This window comes from Talpa occidentalis, unplaced genomic scaffold (assembly GCF_014898055.3).
Source record: "Talpa occidentalis isolate TD23 unplaced genomic scaffold, MPIMG_talOcc4v2.1 talOcc4.15, whole genome shotgun sequence".
NCBI classification, from domain to species: Eukaryota; Metazoa; Chordata; class Mammalia; order Eulipotyphla; family Talpidae; genus Talpa; species Talpa occidentalis.
Genome location: NW_023601543.1, coordinates 30,014,054 through 30,028,459, shown reverse-complemented (window position 1 = coordinate 30,028,459; position 14,406 = coordinate 30,014,054). Strand labels below are relative to the sequence as shown.

At 37.0% G+C, this 14,406-nt stretch overlaps 1 protein-coding gene across 2 annotated transcripts in view; it reads left to right on the top strand.

Moving 5' to 3' along the window:
- IL1RAPL2 (interleukin 1 receptor accessory protein like 2) overlaps positions 1 to 12,558 on the top strand; it is a 972,543-nt gene extending 959,985 nt beyond the window's left edge. For both annotated transcript variants that reach the window (XM_037512149.2, XM_054695626.1), the window contains exon 10: positions 9,775 to 12,558. In XM_037512149.2, coding sequence (XP_037368046.2) covers positions 9,775 to 10,472 — 698 coding nt within the window. In that variant the 3' untranslated portion in view covers positions 10,473 to 12,558. The remainder of the gene's footprint in view (positions 1 to 9,774) is intronic.
- The last annotated feature ends 1,848 nt before the right edge of the window (positions 12,559 to 14,406 follow it).

The window sequence follows — 14,406 nt, the reverse complement described above, 5'->3', positions numbered from 1 at the left end:
GAATGTGAAAGCCAAAAAAGGAGCTTTCTACTGGAGAGGGAAAAACATAAATATTTCATAGAAATATTATCAGTTCAGTTCCTTATAACAGGATTATAAGCGTATTGCTTCCATTTTTTTCCAGATATTAGAAAGAAGACCTACAAGGGATCAATCATTGATGAAAAATTAAAAACACTCGCTTAACTATTTCGGGGGCTTACTTCATTGGATTACTATGTAGGTCTATATTTTTGCTAAGAACATCTTGTTAAATGTCCACATTCTGCAACATTAATTTTTAGGGTGATGATATCCTAAATTGTATTAAAGTATTCAAATCACCATCAGTCGTACTCAATATGGTGCTGACCTTTCCACAATCAGCAGTCTTTATCAAACAAACCAAGTTACTACAAAATATCAGTCCTCACATGTGAACATTTCAAAATTATTGGGTTGTTGGAAAAGTTATAATGTATTTTTCTGGGTTTTTTGAGCAAAAATGCATCATGACTTTTCTGATAACCCAATAATTATGTTTATTCTGTACTCTGAAGTAGTTTTTGCTACTGTGCACATTGGAAAGATAAATAGGGGAATATGGAACACACTTTACCTGACACTCAGTAGAAGATACTTTTTTATTGTATGAAGAAGCAGTTGTGTGTGCATGAGAGAGACACCCAGAGAGCATGAGGCCAAGGGAAATGTATCCCAAAATTGTGTCTTCTTAGCTCTCCCATGTAGTCTATTTTGATAACTTGACAGGTCAATTGAACCACCCTGCTATATCAATTTAGCCAAAGAGGTGATATATTATTTTTTACTTCATTAAGTCAAGTAGTTGTTTGGATAAATTGATTGAAATTGATTCATTGTTTTGGTGTATCATAGAACTGAATGTCCTTAACCTTGGTGTATGAGACTTACACAGACATATCTCCTTGATCAAAACCACAAGACTTTAGTGAAGGACTGTCACACACTGTGTAAGACAGAGATATTTAAGAATTTGTCACCTGGTATACCCTGGCATTAAATAAAGTTAACATAGAAATATTCAAGAATACGTATCAGTGTGGGCGAGATTTTATGGCCCCTAGAAGATCATTTTAATTTTTTTTGAGATTATATGACCATCAAACTAAGCAGGAACTTGGATCCTGGTACTCAGTGATGTACAGGAAGATTCCTTTTACAAGTAAGCCATTTGGGATAACTATGCACTTTTTAGATGCAACCACTGGAGGGTGTTTGATTTTAATCCTTCCTTCCTGAACGAGGAAATTCATGTTCTCTGAATTCCGATTTGCGAGTGTAACCTGCACAAATGTTTAAAAAGGCTCTTTGACAATTTTTCTTTCCATCAACATTTCAGAGCTGGCTGAGCAGTCACCATGTCACGATTAACGAGTTTTTCCTTGGCATTTTTAGCACGCATTCAGGAAGTCGATGAAGTATATGAATAATATACTTGATTTACACATGAATGACAGAGTAGAACATTTTGGACTTGGTGTATGTGTGTTATTAAAGAAGCTTCTGTGGTCTGTATTTGCAGCCATTGGTACAGATTTAACAGGTTATGCTATATAAATATAGACACATTCCTGCGGGGGGGGGGTGGGGAATACTAGTTTTACAATATTATAAGCTGTGTTTGTCCCTCACATCTCATTTAAAACATGTTGACCCAAATCTACTCCTTCCTCCAAAAAGTAGCAATGAGGCCTCTGAGGATTATAAAAGCAGACCTCATAATGTCATTCTTATCTACAACGAAAATTTTCTATGAATCAAATTAATGAAATTTATAATATGAGCCCATTGATGTTTAGTATCTTCACTTTTGATATATCTTCAGTGTCTCTTGCACCACCCTCATGGCATTCCAGCTCAACCCCATCAACACACAAACCTTTCAATGGATACTGGTTTCCAAAGTAGGAGGTTTGAAAAGTATATAATTGGGTCTCACCCTCTACCTGTTCCCTCTCCGTTCTTTCCTCCTTTCCAAGAGTTCTCAAAAAGCTTGAATAAAAAGATGTCACTTTCCAAGGTGAGCAGGGGTTTCTGTAGCTTTCTCACAGGACCTACCAGGCAAGTATCCTTTGGACATCATAAACCAGCAGAGATGAGGAGATTTGATACAAATATTTTTCCTAAATGCTAAAACTAAAAGTCTTTAGATCTGGACATTATTTTCCTGGCAGTGACCTGCTTTTCCATTCTGTGGCCAGGATCTTCCTTATGTTTTCTCAGGTTTGGTGCCTGAACATGGCAAGAATTCCTACTTTCCAGTAAAAGTTTGGTCTGTCTCTTCCCAGGCTAGAAACATCTGTCCTGAGAATAGCAAAAGCAATTCTGTTGCCAGCAGGCGTCTGAATGTCAGAAGTGACAGGCAACCAAAAGAAAGCCAGATAGAAAACACCCTACTCAAACTGCCTAGAGACACAAACTTGAGAAGTAGAGATTTTCTCACCCCTGCAGCTGCTGGGTTTGTGGTGTAAAGTACTCTACACAGAGCACATTGTGTTCATGGGGCCTAGTGGATCCTTGAGGAATGAACAGATGTGCTCTGAAGCTGACGTGTGACCAACAGAACCCAGCTGTGCAATTGAGATCCTGAGATTGGGGACATTTTTGGATGAGTACCATTTAGGCTCTTGAGCCCATCTTATCTCAGTGTTTCTACAGAGATTAGAAAAGTATAAAAATGTAAAAAGTTATTGAATTGGGCTGAGGGCCACTGATCAGATGGAGAAAATAGCGTTTTCAGACTAAAAGTAGGAACAACCCAATTCTGTAACTTTTGCTTTTATTTAAGAGAAAATAAGCAAGGTGCTTAAAAGAACATATGCAATATTTATTAAATGAGCCAACTCTTACTCAAGCTTTGGAAAAATCTGTAGATATCTAAGTGGACTTTGAAGAGAAAAAATTCTTCCAGCTTTTACCTAAACTTCCCCACCTAATTGTACAAAGACTACAAAGATATCTGTGTGAGTTATTCATACATTATTGTACCAGAGAAGTACACTGTGAACTAAAAATATTATCATGCATATGGTTGATCAGCCATGTCTAAATTATATTTACGAATTTAACCTCAAGTATTAAATTGTGTTTCCATTTGTTATATTCAGTTTTACATGAGTTTCTCTCAAGAATCCTAAGACTCCTTCATAATTCAGGGGAAAAATTATAATGTCTGATTACATTCTTGCATTTGCTAGACTTTCTTCCCTGGTCTAATCCTCAGTTCTTTAATGCTTAGCACTAGCCATGTGATTGTGCTGACAATGAAATGACAAATGACTGGAGAATACATCTGGTGTCAGATGATCCCTAGTCATTTCTGAAGTGAGGCATGCAAAAAACATTTTTGTACATGGATCTGTAAGTATTCATTGCCAATAGTTCCTCTAATAGCCGTACATATTGGACACCATTCAAGTAAATTGTCCTTGGGGAGTAATAAAATCCTTTTCCAGGCAATCTGACTGTGACCTAAAAAGTGTGAGGCAAGGGTGACATGCACAACCATGGAAATTTAACACATTGTGTGCAATTTACTCACATGGAATAAAATTAGATATGCCCACCATCCCCTTCATGTTACAGTCGAGAGAGAGAGAACTGCACTCCAGTATGCCCCAAAATGTACAGAGGTCAATGGGCTGAGGTTTTTCATCAAATTTTGAGGAAAGAAAGAATTCATGGTGTAGAATTTCAATCAGTAAATCTATGGTTTGTGTGGCACAATGAACAGACACCTTAGTAGGGGTGTGGTTAAGACCAATATGTCTTCAGTATGTAAGGAACCACAGAGTCGAGTGCATAAGTTACATATTTACATATTTACAAAGATTGCACTGATTGTAATTAATCATATCTACAAGTTTCTGGGCCATGGGGTTAAGGAAGGAAAAGAGGAAGGGAAAGATAATTTGCCGACTCTTTGCTTACTACTCATCTTATTGTCTTACTTTCATTATTCTCTAAATATGTTTCATTACCTACCTTTACTCTGAGTGAATAAGTGAAGACAGAAGAATTTAGAGAAGTGGAAACATTCCAGAGTGGATTCTGCCCACTATCATGCTTTTCTGCCCACCCACAGGTAAAATGCTTTTTAGCAAAAATAAAGGATTCATCAACAGAAATACAGCCTCCTAAGTCAAAACTGTAAATAAATAGTTTCCTGCACTCACAGGTCTAACTAAGTCCATGTTAACTGTTGCTACATCTATTAATCAGAATTCATGAGGGCCCTTACACTTTTCAACTGAGAACAAAACTCTGGCCTGAAAAATTTAGCCTTGCAAACTATCTGTGAACTAGTGAGACAAAACTTGGAGGAGAGATCAGGGAAGGTTTCTGTAGAGCAAGTACTATCATACACTGTATAGAAAATCCCACACACACACATTTTGTAGCCTCATTTCTGCAGCAGACTACACAGAAACATACATTTGCCTGAGGGAGAATCAAGAACCAAAAGCTTTAGCAACATCAGCCAAGATGAAGAGTCAGATTTGTCAACCTACATATAGACTAGTATTTTTAGCATCATTATTTAAAATGCAGATGTATTTTCAGTGACACTGCAATAGAAAGTACCCAAGGTTTCATAATTTCCCCCAAATATATAGTACGGGAGAACCTTTTTTTTTTTTTTGACACATGGGAAACATATATTATTTTTCCTGTTTTCTCCACACCAATCATTGGTGGAGATCCCTCTGATCACTGTTGAAAATTATCTTGATTTTAAGTCTCGATATATGAACTTATGTTCTGTATCATTGTTGATTGCTATCAGTTAGCCATTTTCACCAAAAAAATGAATGGCATGTTATCTGCTTTGAGGCATCCTGTCTCACCCTACTGATTTGTCTGTTTAGCTGATATGATGTACATCCCCGTGTGTATAAGCAAATTGAACTACCATTATTTGAACTTGGCAAAGTAATAAATTATGCCTTTGTCTACAGGCTAAGTATTTGTCTTTGAACTTTTAAAAACATACTAACTTTTCCTAATAGTGACTAACATCAGAAGTTAGGAAGCATCAGCAAAAAATAACACACAAATAGCTAATCAGTTTGATAAATCAGAGAGTGAGTAAGCAGTAGCAAGACCACATGGAAATTCATGAATATAGGGTTTTTTCTCCTCTGTCATTCTGCCTACAAATTCGGAACCTGAGTTTTATGACAGTACTAAGTTCTTTTGGAAGAGTATACACATATATTTTGTCATCTTGCTTTTCCTCCAGTTTGTTTTTGTTTTTTTTTTTGCTTTGTTAATAACTGTCCTATTTTCAAGTCACTTTTTTTAGATGCAATACTCCTTCTCTAAGTGTGCTGGAGTTTTGTTTTATATAACTGCCCCTCAAAGGGACTTAAAATAGAGTTTACTTTGCTTTTCATACAGTTCTAGGTAGTCATTTTCCTTGTTTCCTATAAATATTGATGCTACTAGCATGACCTTGATTCCCTTCTCTAATAGGTTTGTATCTCAAGGAAAGCCTAATGACAATGCATTTTCTCCTAGAAATTTCCCTGTCAACTCCCAACACAGAAAAAATGAAATGAATCTGCACTTAGAATGTGAAAAAAATGAATTTATGCCAAATTAAGTACTCTTATTGAACCTATGATAAAAAGGAATTTTTCTTTACCAAATCATGACTGTCACAAATAGAGTCCATGTAATTAGCTTTGTTTCATGTCTGATAACCTGGTGTGGTCTTACAGTCTTGTCTAGAGAAACAAGAGTTTATTTGACTCAACCCTGTTAGTCATTTTTGTCATCCTAAGTTACTTCAGACCAAAATTGTATTTAAGGGATTTTTATATTTTTATATGAAAAAAGGAGTCTTTTACAGGATTCCTGCTACTCAGTTGCTAAATTTACCTCAAACAAGTCAAGGCAAGATTCAGCAAGTATTCCTATGTGTTGAGAATTTAGGGATTTTTTTTGGGGGGGAGGGAGGGTGAGTTTCTTTATTATCTCTTTGTGGTAGCAAGCTATTTAAATATGGTTTCTGAAGGTTTCTAAAATGTCTCCCACAAAACCACAGCCCTACCATACACACACCACTGCCTGTCAGGGACTACACTAGCTGTGGACCAGCAGTGTCTTAACTTGATACCTGTTTCTGTTTAGTTTATATGGAACTTTTCCAAACCTAAACACCCTGATAGGTCTCTAATTCAGGGATGGCAAACTTTCCCTTTAAAGTCAAGATAATAAGCATTTTAAATGCTGTGGGTCATATATGGTCTCTGTTGGAGCATATTCTTTTTTTTCCCTCACAACCCCTTAAAAATTGTTTCTAAAAATCATTCTTCGCTCGCAGGTCATGCAAAAACAGGACATGGTCCTAATCAATCAGATTTCAATTCACAGTCATTGGATGCAGACATGTAACCCTGGGGTAAGGGGGAAATTATTTTGGGCACTTGCTGCATTAGAAACAACTCCCTGGCTGCAGATTAGCACGTCAGAAACTCTGGTCTCTTGCTAATTTACTTATATTTTCCACGATGACTAGATTCTTGTTTTTTCCCAAATATAAGGAGAAAGAAAGGAAAAACTTAAGAAGGGAGGGAGGAAGAGGGCAAAGGGAGCTCAGCAGCAGAGAAACACAGAAAGGGAGGGAAAGGGCAAAAGAAAGTAAGAAAGAGAGCAACAAAGACAAAGACGGGAAAAGGAAAGAGAAAGAGAACAGACAGAGAAAATAGAAGAGAGAAGAAAGGGAGCAGAAAGGGAGAAAGAGCGGTAGAGAGGAGCAAAGCAGGAGGAAGAGGAGAAAAACATAGAGAGAAAAACAGCGCGCGCGCCAGAATCTGGAAGCGAGGGCACAGTCCCTCCTTCTTTCCCTTAGAGCCAGGCAGCTCTTAGAGGCACCTCCCCAGCTGCTTTCAAACATTGAGGTTGCTGCCCAGCCACTGATCACCATCCCAAGAAGTGAAATGTGGGCTGCACATCTGAAAACTTCCACTTGGTTTTTCACCAAGTGAAATGGAACACGAAATTCAGGGCCCAAGCAAAGGCCTCATGTTTTCTTTGGGACACTTGGGCTGTGTCTACCCAGGGAAAATTTTGATGTACTGACTGACTGACTCCAGTGCATATGATTAATGTATATATAGGGCAAACCAGGATAATTCAGACCTTTTTTCTTCCACAGCAGGTTTTCAGCCGGAATTATCTGGATGGTTGCCTCAACTCTCCACTAGGCTTTGCCAGGATAAGCACAGCCAGTGTAGTATGCAGGAGACAGGGACCACGCCCTCTCTCCAAGGTTCCCTTCAACACCCACACCCTGTGCAGCTGAGCATAGTGGGATCTGTCCTAACAGACATTCCTTCTGAGGGCAAATGCAAATTCTGTCTAATGAATCTCTAAGAAGCTCCAGGAACTCTAAATTTTGCATTCTGCTTAGCTGTCAAATGGCAAAATATAATAGGTGAATGAAAGGGGACAACCATATTAATGGGGAAAAAGACTGCTTCCTTCCCTATTTCAGAAAGAAATAGCACAGCCAAAACCCATGAGATTCCAATCAAATTAATTACTATGCACGTTTATAGTTTCTGTTACAACTGTGGATATCTGTGTAGTCATTTTTTTTTTCTCTCGAGTAGGGAGATTTACAGCTTTTGTTTTTGAAAGTATAGTTAAAAATAAATTACAGCCCAACAGATAAAAATGGTGCTGTTGATAGAGGTATAGTTTATGTGGCAGATGTGCTCCTTACAAGGTTTGTACAGATCAATATTTTAAAATTAAATGGAAAGCTGCAATTAATGAAGGAAGAGTGCTACTCAGAATAACCCCTTGGTAAATAATTTTGTAAAGACTTCTGTGAAATGAATAATCAATTTACAATTACCTGGTTAAAAATGTATTTCCATGAACTCCTTCACTTAAACCATAACTCTGGGTTTGGGTTTGGTTTGGTTTTGTTTATTTTTGGAGGATAGGTGAAAAGAATAATGGGAAAGATGCATGATAGTTTATTTTACTGTATCTTACAGATCCAACTTCTAATGATGAAGCTTCCCACATAACTTCTTTATTTTTGGGAGCAGAAAGAAAGGAAGAAAATGAAGAGTCAGAACTGTTGATACATTGGGATAATATTTTTCCACTCTATTGAAACTTTCTACCTTTCCTTCCATTCTGTTTCACCAGTTCTCTAAATGATAATTACAGAGTGATGACTTCCTCATTGCTGTTTGTGTGGTGTTTTTGTTTCGTTTTGTGGGTTTTTTTTTTTTTGTATTTTTACAGATTTTAATGTTGAGTTTTCCCCCTGAATACATAATCTCTAAAATAAAATGCTTAAAACCCTTAAGAGTTTCCCTCCCCACTTAGAAGTTACCTTACCCTCTCAGACACGGTCATTGTAACTACTGCATGAGAAAGTCCTGAAATGTATTAAGTAAAAACCAAAACAGCGGTAACGACAACTTGTTAAATGGGCAATTCTATTGTGTATCTCTTTAAAATTTTTTGTTTATCTGTAGCGTGTGTAGAAAATCTGCTTAATTTCACTTGTGAAAATTTTCTTGCTGCCCACTAGTGGAAATAAAACCCTGGAAAAGAGAGTTCATCTGTAAAATATGCATCTGTAAAATCAGTTCCTCTTTTCAAATGACTTGTATCAGGCTCTTCGCTGGCCTCACACTATGGACTGGTCGTGACTCCTTGAAAGCAGTCTGTAACCTTGGGCCGATTTGCAGTGACCGATGTTGCTATGCTTCTGTAAGCACTGCTTCTGCTAGGGGGCGCTGTACATTAGACAAGGCCTGCTCTGCTTAGTAAAGAGAGCTCTCTGTTGCAGCACCTGTGTCCAAGTCTCCATTTGTTAACACATGTGTTTATTTCCCTTTTTGGTGGATAAGACTTTGGGAGCATGATTACGAAGGGGTTATCCCACGCGATAAACAAATCTAGAGTGAGTTGAGTGTTTTTCCACCACCACAAGGCCATAACATATCCACCACACTGGAGAAATTGCTCCATGTGTTAGGGCAAAGACTTGCTTCTTAGTTGATAGACTCCTCCCCCTTTACTGTTAATTCCACACCATCCCCCACCTACTACTCCACCCCTCACGCTCTCTGAACAAAGAGCAGCTGGTTCAAATTAAGCTCATGGGCACACACACCACTTCCCTATGTCCAGGTTTGAAGGACAAAGTGGAGAACCTAAGATTACGAATAACAATATTACAGGAGACAAGCTTTGATTCTACAAGACTTTCCACCATCTCTATCAAAATTCACTTTGAAGTAGTTTGCGTACATAGAAACCCCTTCTTGTTTAGTAGTTGAAAACTGGGGATGGGGGTGGAGAGCAAACCAATCCCATAAATACAGTGACCCTTTATTCATTAAAAGGCTCCATTTCTCTTCATCAATCCTTTTATCGCTTGTTCGCTTAAAGTACTAGTCTGGAAGCCTGCCTTGAATTAAATGAATACATAAATAAAAAATAATGAAATACACATAAGCTCTGAAAAAGTCAGGGTTTGTATTAGCCGATAGAACACTGTCAGTAATGAAGAGGGGAAAGAGAATAAGAATTATAAATAGGGTTGTTGTTTTTTTCATTTTTATTGTTAAGGCTGTAGGCTCCCTGAATGTGCAATACAAGAAAAGGTGATGTACCTTAGTGAAAAACTGGATCTTTGCTGTACTAGAGTGCAATCCTAAGACTATAAAGGCTGGAAATGTCTTTGTTTTACTCTTTCTCTCTTTCTGTGATTTGTAGCATACATTGAAGATCTCACAAGATGTGTTGAGCAAAGCAGAAGACTTATTATCGTGCTAACTGCAAACTATATTCTCAGACGAGGATGGAGTATTTTCGAATTGGAAAGCAGACTCCATAACATGCTAGTCAGTGGAGAAATCAAAGTGATTTTGATTGAGTGTACAGAATTAAAGGGGAAGGTGAATTGCCAGGAAGTGGAATCACTAAAGCGCAACATCAAACTTCTGTCCCTAATCAAGTGGAAGGGACCCAAAAGCAGCAAATTAAATTCTAAGTTTTGGAAGCACTTAGTATATGAAATGCCCATCAAGAAAAAAGAAATGCTTTCTCGGTGTCATGTTCTGGACTCTGCAGAACAAGGACTTTTTGGAGAACTCCAGCCTTTACCCTCTATTGCCATGACTAGTACCTCGGCCTCTATGGTGTCGTCTCAAGCTGATCTCCCTGATTTCCACCATTCAGATTCGATGCAAATGAGGCACTGTTGCAGAGGTTATAAACACGAGATGCCAACCACTACCTTGCCAGTACCTTCCCTAGGCAACCACCACACTTATTGTAACCTGCCTCTGACGCTACTCAATGGACAGCTACCCCTTAATAATGCCCTGAAAGATACCCAGGAATTTCATAGAAACAGTTCCCTGCTGCCTTTATCGTCCAAAGAGCTTAGCTTCACCAGTGATATTTGGTAGTGAAAAATCTGAAGTCCTCTGAACGGCTATGTGAGCTGACAAAATTTCTGCTATACCAAGCATACAGTACACATAATGAAATGGAGGTGCTGAAAAAGTGTTTGAAGAAAGCAGTACAGATAATGCTTTTGTACTTTAATTCTTTTATTTACATTTCTAGAATAGTGGGGCGAAAGAAGGACATGCTTTTATAGTATAGTACTTTGTTCCAATGAACAGTGTTAATTTCTTCCTGAAAAGAAAAAAAAACTTAAAACCCCTGTTCTTGTAGAGTAGGTTTTATGATGCCACTTGGACTGCAAACTTAGTAGGTGAGCTATCTTCCCCGTATTTATGAATATTTCAGTATTTACATGGCCTTTGAAATAAGGAAAACTGAAAGACTTGAACTGAATTTGAAAATTCTGAACTAAGTTTAAGGGGGAAAGAGAACTTTCACAGAGTAAGTGAAAAAGCAGAAATGATCAAGAAAGAGTGTTGAGGCACCCCAATTGGAAGATTATAGAGGAAGACCAGTCGAGAAAAATTGTGATTGAAACATTTAGAACTACTTCAACATAATGGACAACTTCTGTAGACTTAAATTAGCAGCTCATAATGACAGCTTTTAGTTTTATTAGGCAATCACATCTTCTGTAGGTAAACTGGTAGGTAGGTAAACAATGTGCATTTCTTAATAAATAGACAGGCTGTTAGTTCTTTTAGGATGATTTTGAACAACATTTTTGGCTCTCCAGCCTATTTCAAAAGTTTTACCACTTTGAAAACACATTTTAAGGTGCACATTTTATCATTTTCTAACAAATTCACATTTGGATTTTTTTCCCAAATGATCTCCTGACCTGCTGTATGCTTTATGCAAAGATATAAGTGTCTCCCCACTTCCTTTCAGCATCGTTGGAATTTGAGTTTAAATAGTGACTGCAAGTGTCAGCAGTAGAAAAGACATAAAACAACAATATTTAGAGATGAAGTGCTAAACAATTACAGTTTAGTAGTGGTAGAGCAGCAGTTGCAGTGATCCTCATCTGAAATGTAGTTGTGAATCAGACTATTCTGTGCATATATAATATCTCCTGGCCATGTGTCTGAGGCTCCTGCAGAAGTATCCCTATTCTTGGTGCTTCATCTTGTATGTTTTATAGACTAAAATTCACCCTCACATGGTGACTGTGACTGTACCATACCAGAAAATCCCTGTGAATATTCTAAAATACTACTAATTTGCTGTAAGGAATATGCCCCTGTTCTGGCATTTATTGTGAAATACTGCTTTATGTTCTTTCTAATTCAATAATTTTGGTACAATGTCCACCAGAATGCCTGTGGGGGTCAACTGTTAATCAAGGTTGACTCTGGCATTTTGCAAATGGTCCTTAAATCATGCTTTTGGACAAATATAAACAAGGACAAATGTATACAATGTATAAAAATTAAGAATTTGCCCAGCCCTTATAATTGTGAAATCCAAATGTATGAGGACATTAGAGAATATGTTTTTTTCATCATTTCTTTCAAGCTCTTTACATTTTCGGTTCCCTGTGATCCATGGGTTTTGTTGAAAGTACTTGTGTCTCTGTTGCTCTTCAATATCCCGCTGCTCAGAAAATGCATCATGCACCAACAGTATGTGAAAGCTTAGCAGTGACATATTCATTTCAATATGGGACGATTAGTTATTCCTTTAGGAAAGTCCAATTCAGCACACCTAGGTGTTTCATAGATGTATTTTTCCACTGAGAAAGGTGATTTTTGCTTCTGTAAAAACTATAGGTATTTCAGAATGTAAATGTATCTCTTCTGAATTGTTTCCCAAGTGTTATAAAGTTGTATTACTCTCATTGTTCTTTAATGCTATGTGTAATTGCTAAATCAATAACCTGCATGAAATGGGTAGTATATGTTTAAGTGACCAATTGTACTTTTTATTATTTTGTTTTTCACAGAAGTCTAGATTAATTCAAATAGAATGTTCAGTGGTATTTTTAAACTAATAGTTCTGTATTGAGCATGCCAGTTCTGAAAATATAACATGGGTCTCTCTGCTTCCTTTATTTACAATGATTAAACGTGGGTAGCAATTTGAGTTGGCTGGCCACAATGTGTCCTTTCACTACTAGTAGGTACTCAAAAACAGAGCATTCACACTTGTGCTAGGGAACTTGACAAGAAACCTTTTCTACCATTTTCAGGAACCAATGTGTACACTATCTATAAAAAATTTATTTCTAGATGGTAATTCAAATTTCGATTTTTATCTGAGATTTTTAAAATATATAGTTCATGAGGGTATAATAAGTATTTAGTCTAGAACATGAGGTATTCTTCCAGTTATTTCACAGTGGGAAAGAGAAATCTCAGATTTTCACTGAAATAAATTTTGGAATTTTAGAAAAATACTGGTGAAACTAGTTCCCATAACTTTGTAACAAATTTATGTAGCTCATCCATCAACAGTATGCATATTTTTTAAGCAGGCTATTTTAAGGTGAAACATTCTGAAAGTGTCAGAAATTATGAGACAAACAAGAAATGCACAAAAGCAGCAGATGCTTTGGAAATGAAAACTGCATTGAGAGAATAGACAATAGTTTTAATTTCACAAAATATGAAATGTGGCAGTTTTGGTTATCTTGGGTGCCACCCTAACTATGGCGACTATGAAAGGGGTTGCTGAAAAGAAGTGAGATATCTATCTCTCCTCTAAGCCTTAATTGAATTAGAGCCAAATCTGTTCTGTTTCAACCATTCTCATATTTTTTTTTAAATGGGGAAAAGACACTGAAGGGCTTCTGGTAAGCCTTGAACTCAGGATAGTGTCATATGATGAATTGAGATTTTCTTTGAGGATTGGTGGCTGATATTATGGGGCTCTAAAGTAAGAACAGAGTGCAATGAGAGAAGAAACAGTTCAGTTATGAAAGAGAAATTTATAGAGGAGTTCAAGAGGACATGAAAGTGAGTAGTATGATGGTTTACTTCTGTAACACTTTGGAAAATGGCAGGTGTGCAAAAGAAAAGGGAAACCCTGGCAAGAAATAGAACAGGAATCCCTGAATGGCTTACAAGAGTATGGAGCTACTGGCTTCAAGTACACACTGCCCTTTTGGCATTTTATTTTTAAAGAAATTGGTTGGTTTTCACCAAGTGTTTTCTAGAAAATTAAGTAATGACCAAGGGAAATATCCTGAAAATTGCACAAATAAATCTTTACACTCCTTGTATTCATTCCCCAAGGTGAGGTAGTGAACTGATAAAGCCAGAGTGAAGTTAAAAAAGAAAATAGTTCCATAGTGACCAGTTAAAAATGAACACTTGCAATTGTTGTAGCCCTTTTCTGTGAGAGAATTTAATGTAGAAAACTGGCTCAAACTTCTCTATTACTCATGCATTTTTGTTCTAAGATGTTTGATAGGAGGTCACAGTGTTGAACACTAGGCTCGCTAATGAATATATGGGGGTCGTTTGATAAATAATAATCATTTGCTTCAAACTCTTTCATATCAAATGCCCTTTTCAGAATTTTAAAATCAACCCTAGGGAATTTAAGAAAGTCACTAAGCACTCTTTAATTTTTGTGAGATCAGAACATGTAAAATCACCTACACCCATCTAAACTTGTCTTTCCAAGTGCTCACTGCTGTTTGCTCAACCACATTTTCTCCAGATGGTACTTAAAGCAATCATGAATATTTATTGAGTACCCACTGTGTACTGTCCACTATGTAAAGTATAATGGAAATATTTTTTAAATTGATGCTTTTTTCAAATAATTCACAAATGTATATGCATGAAGAAAGGGATATTTGCAAAACAAATTCCAGTGTAGGAAAGTTTATATTGTACATGCAGAGTAGATAAGTGAGGTGGAGTGTTTCAGTCCCAAAATGAAGAGATAAGTTTGGAATCGAGTGAACAGTGGTAAAGAAAGGAT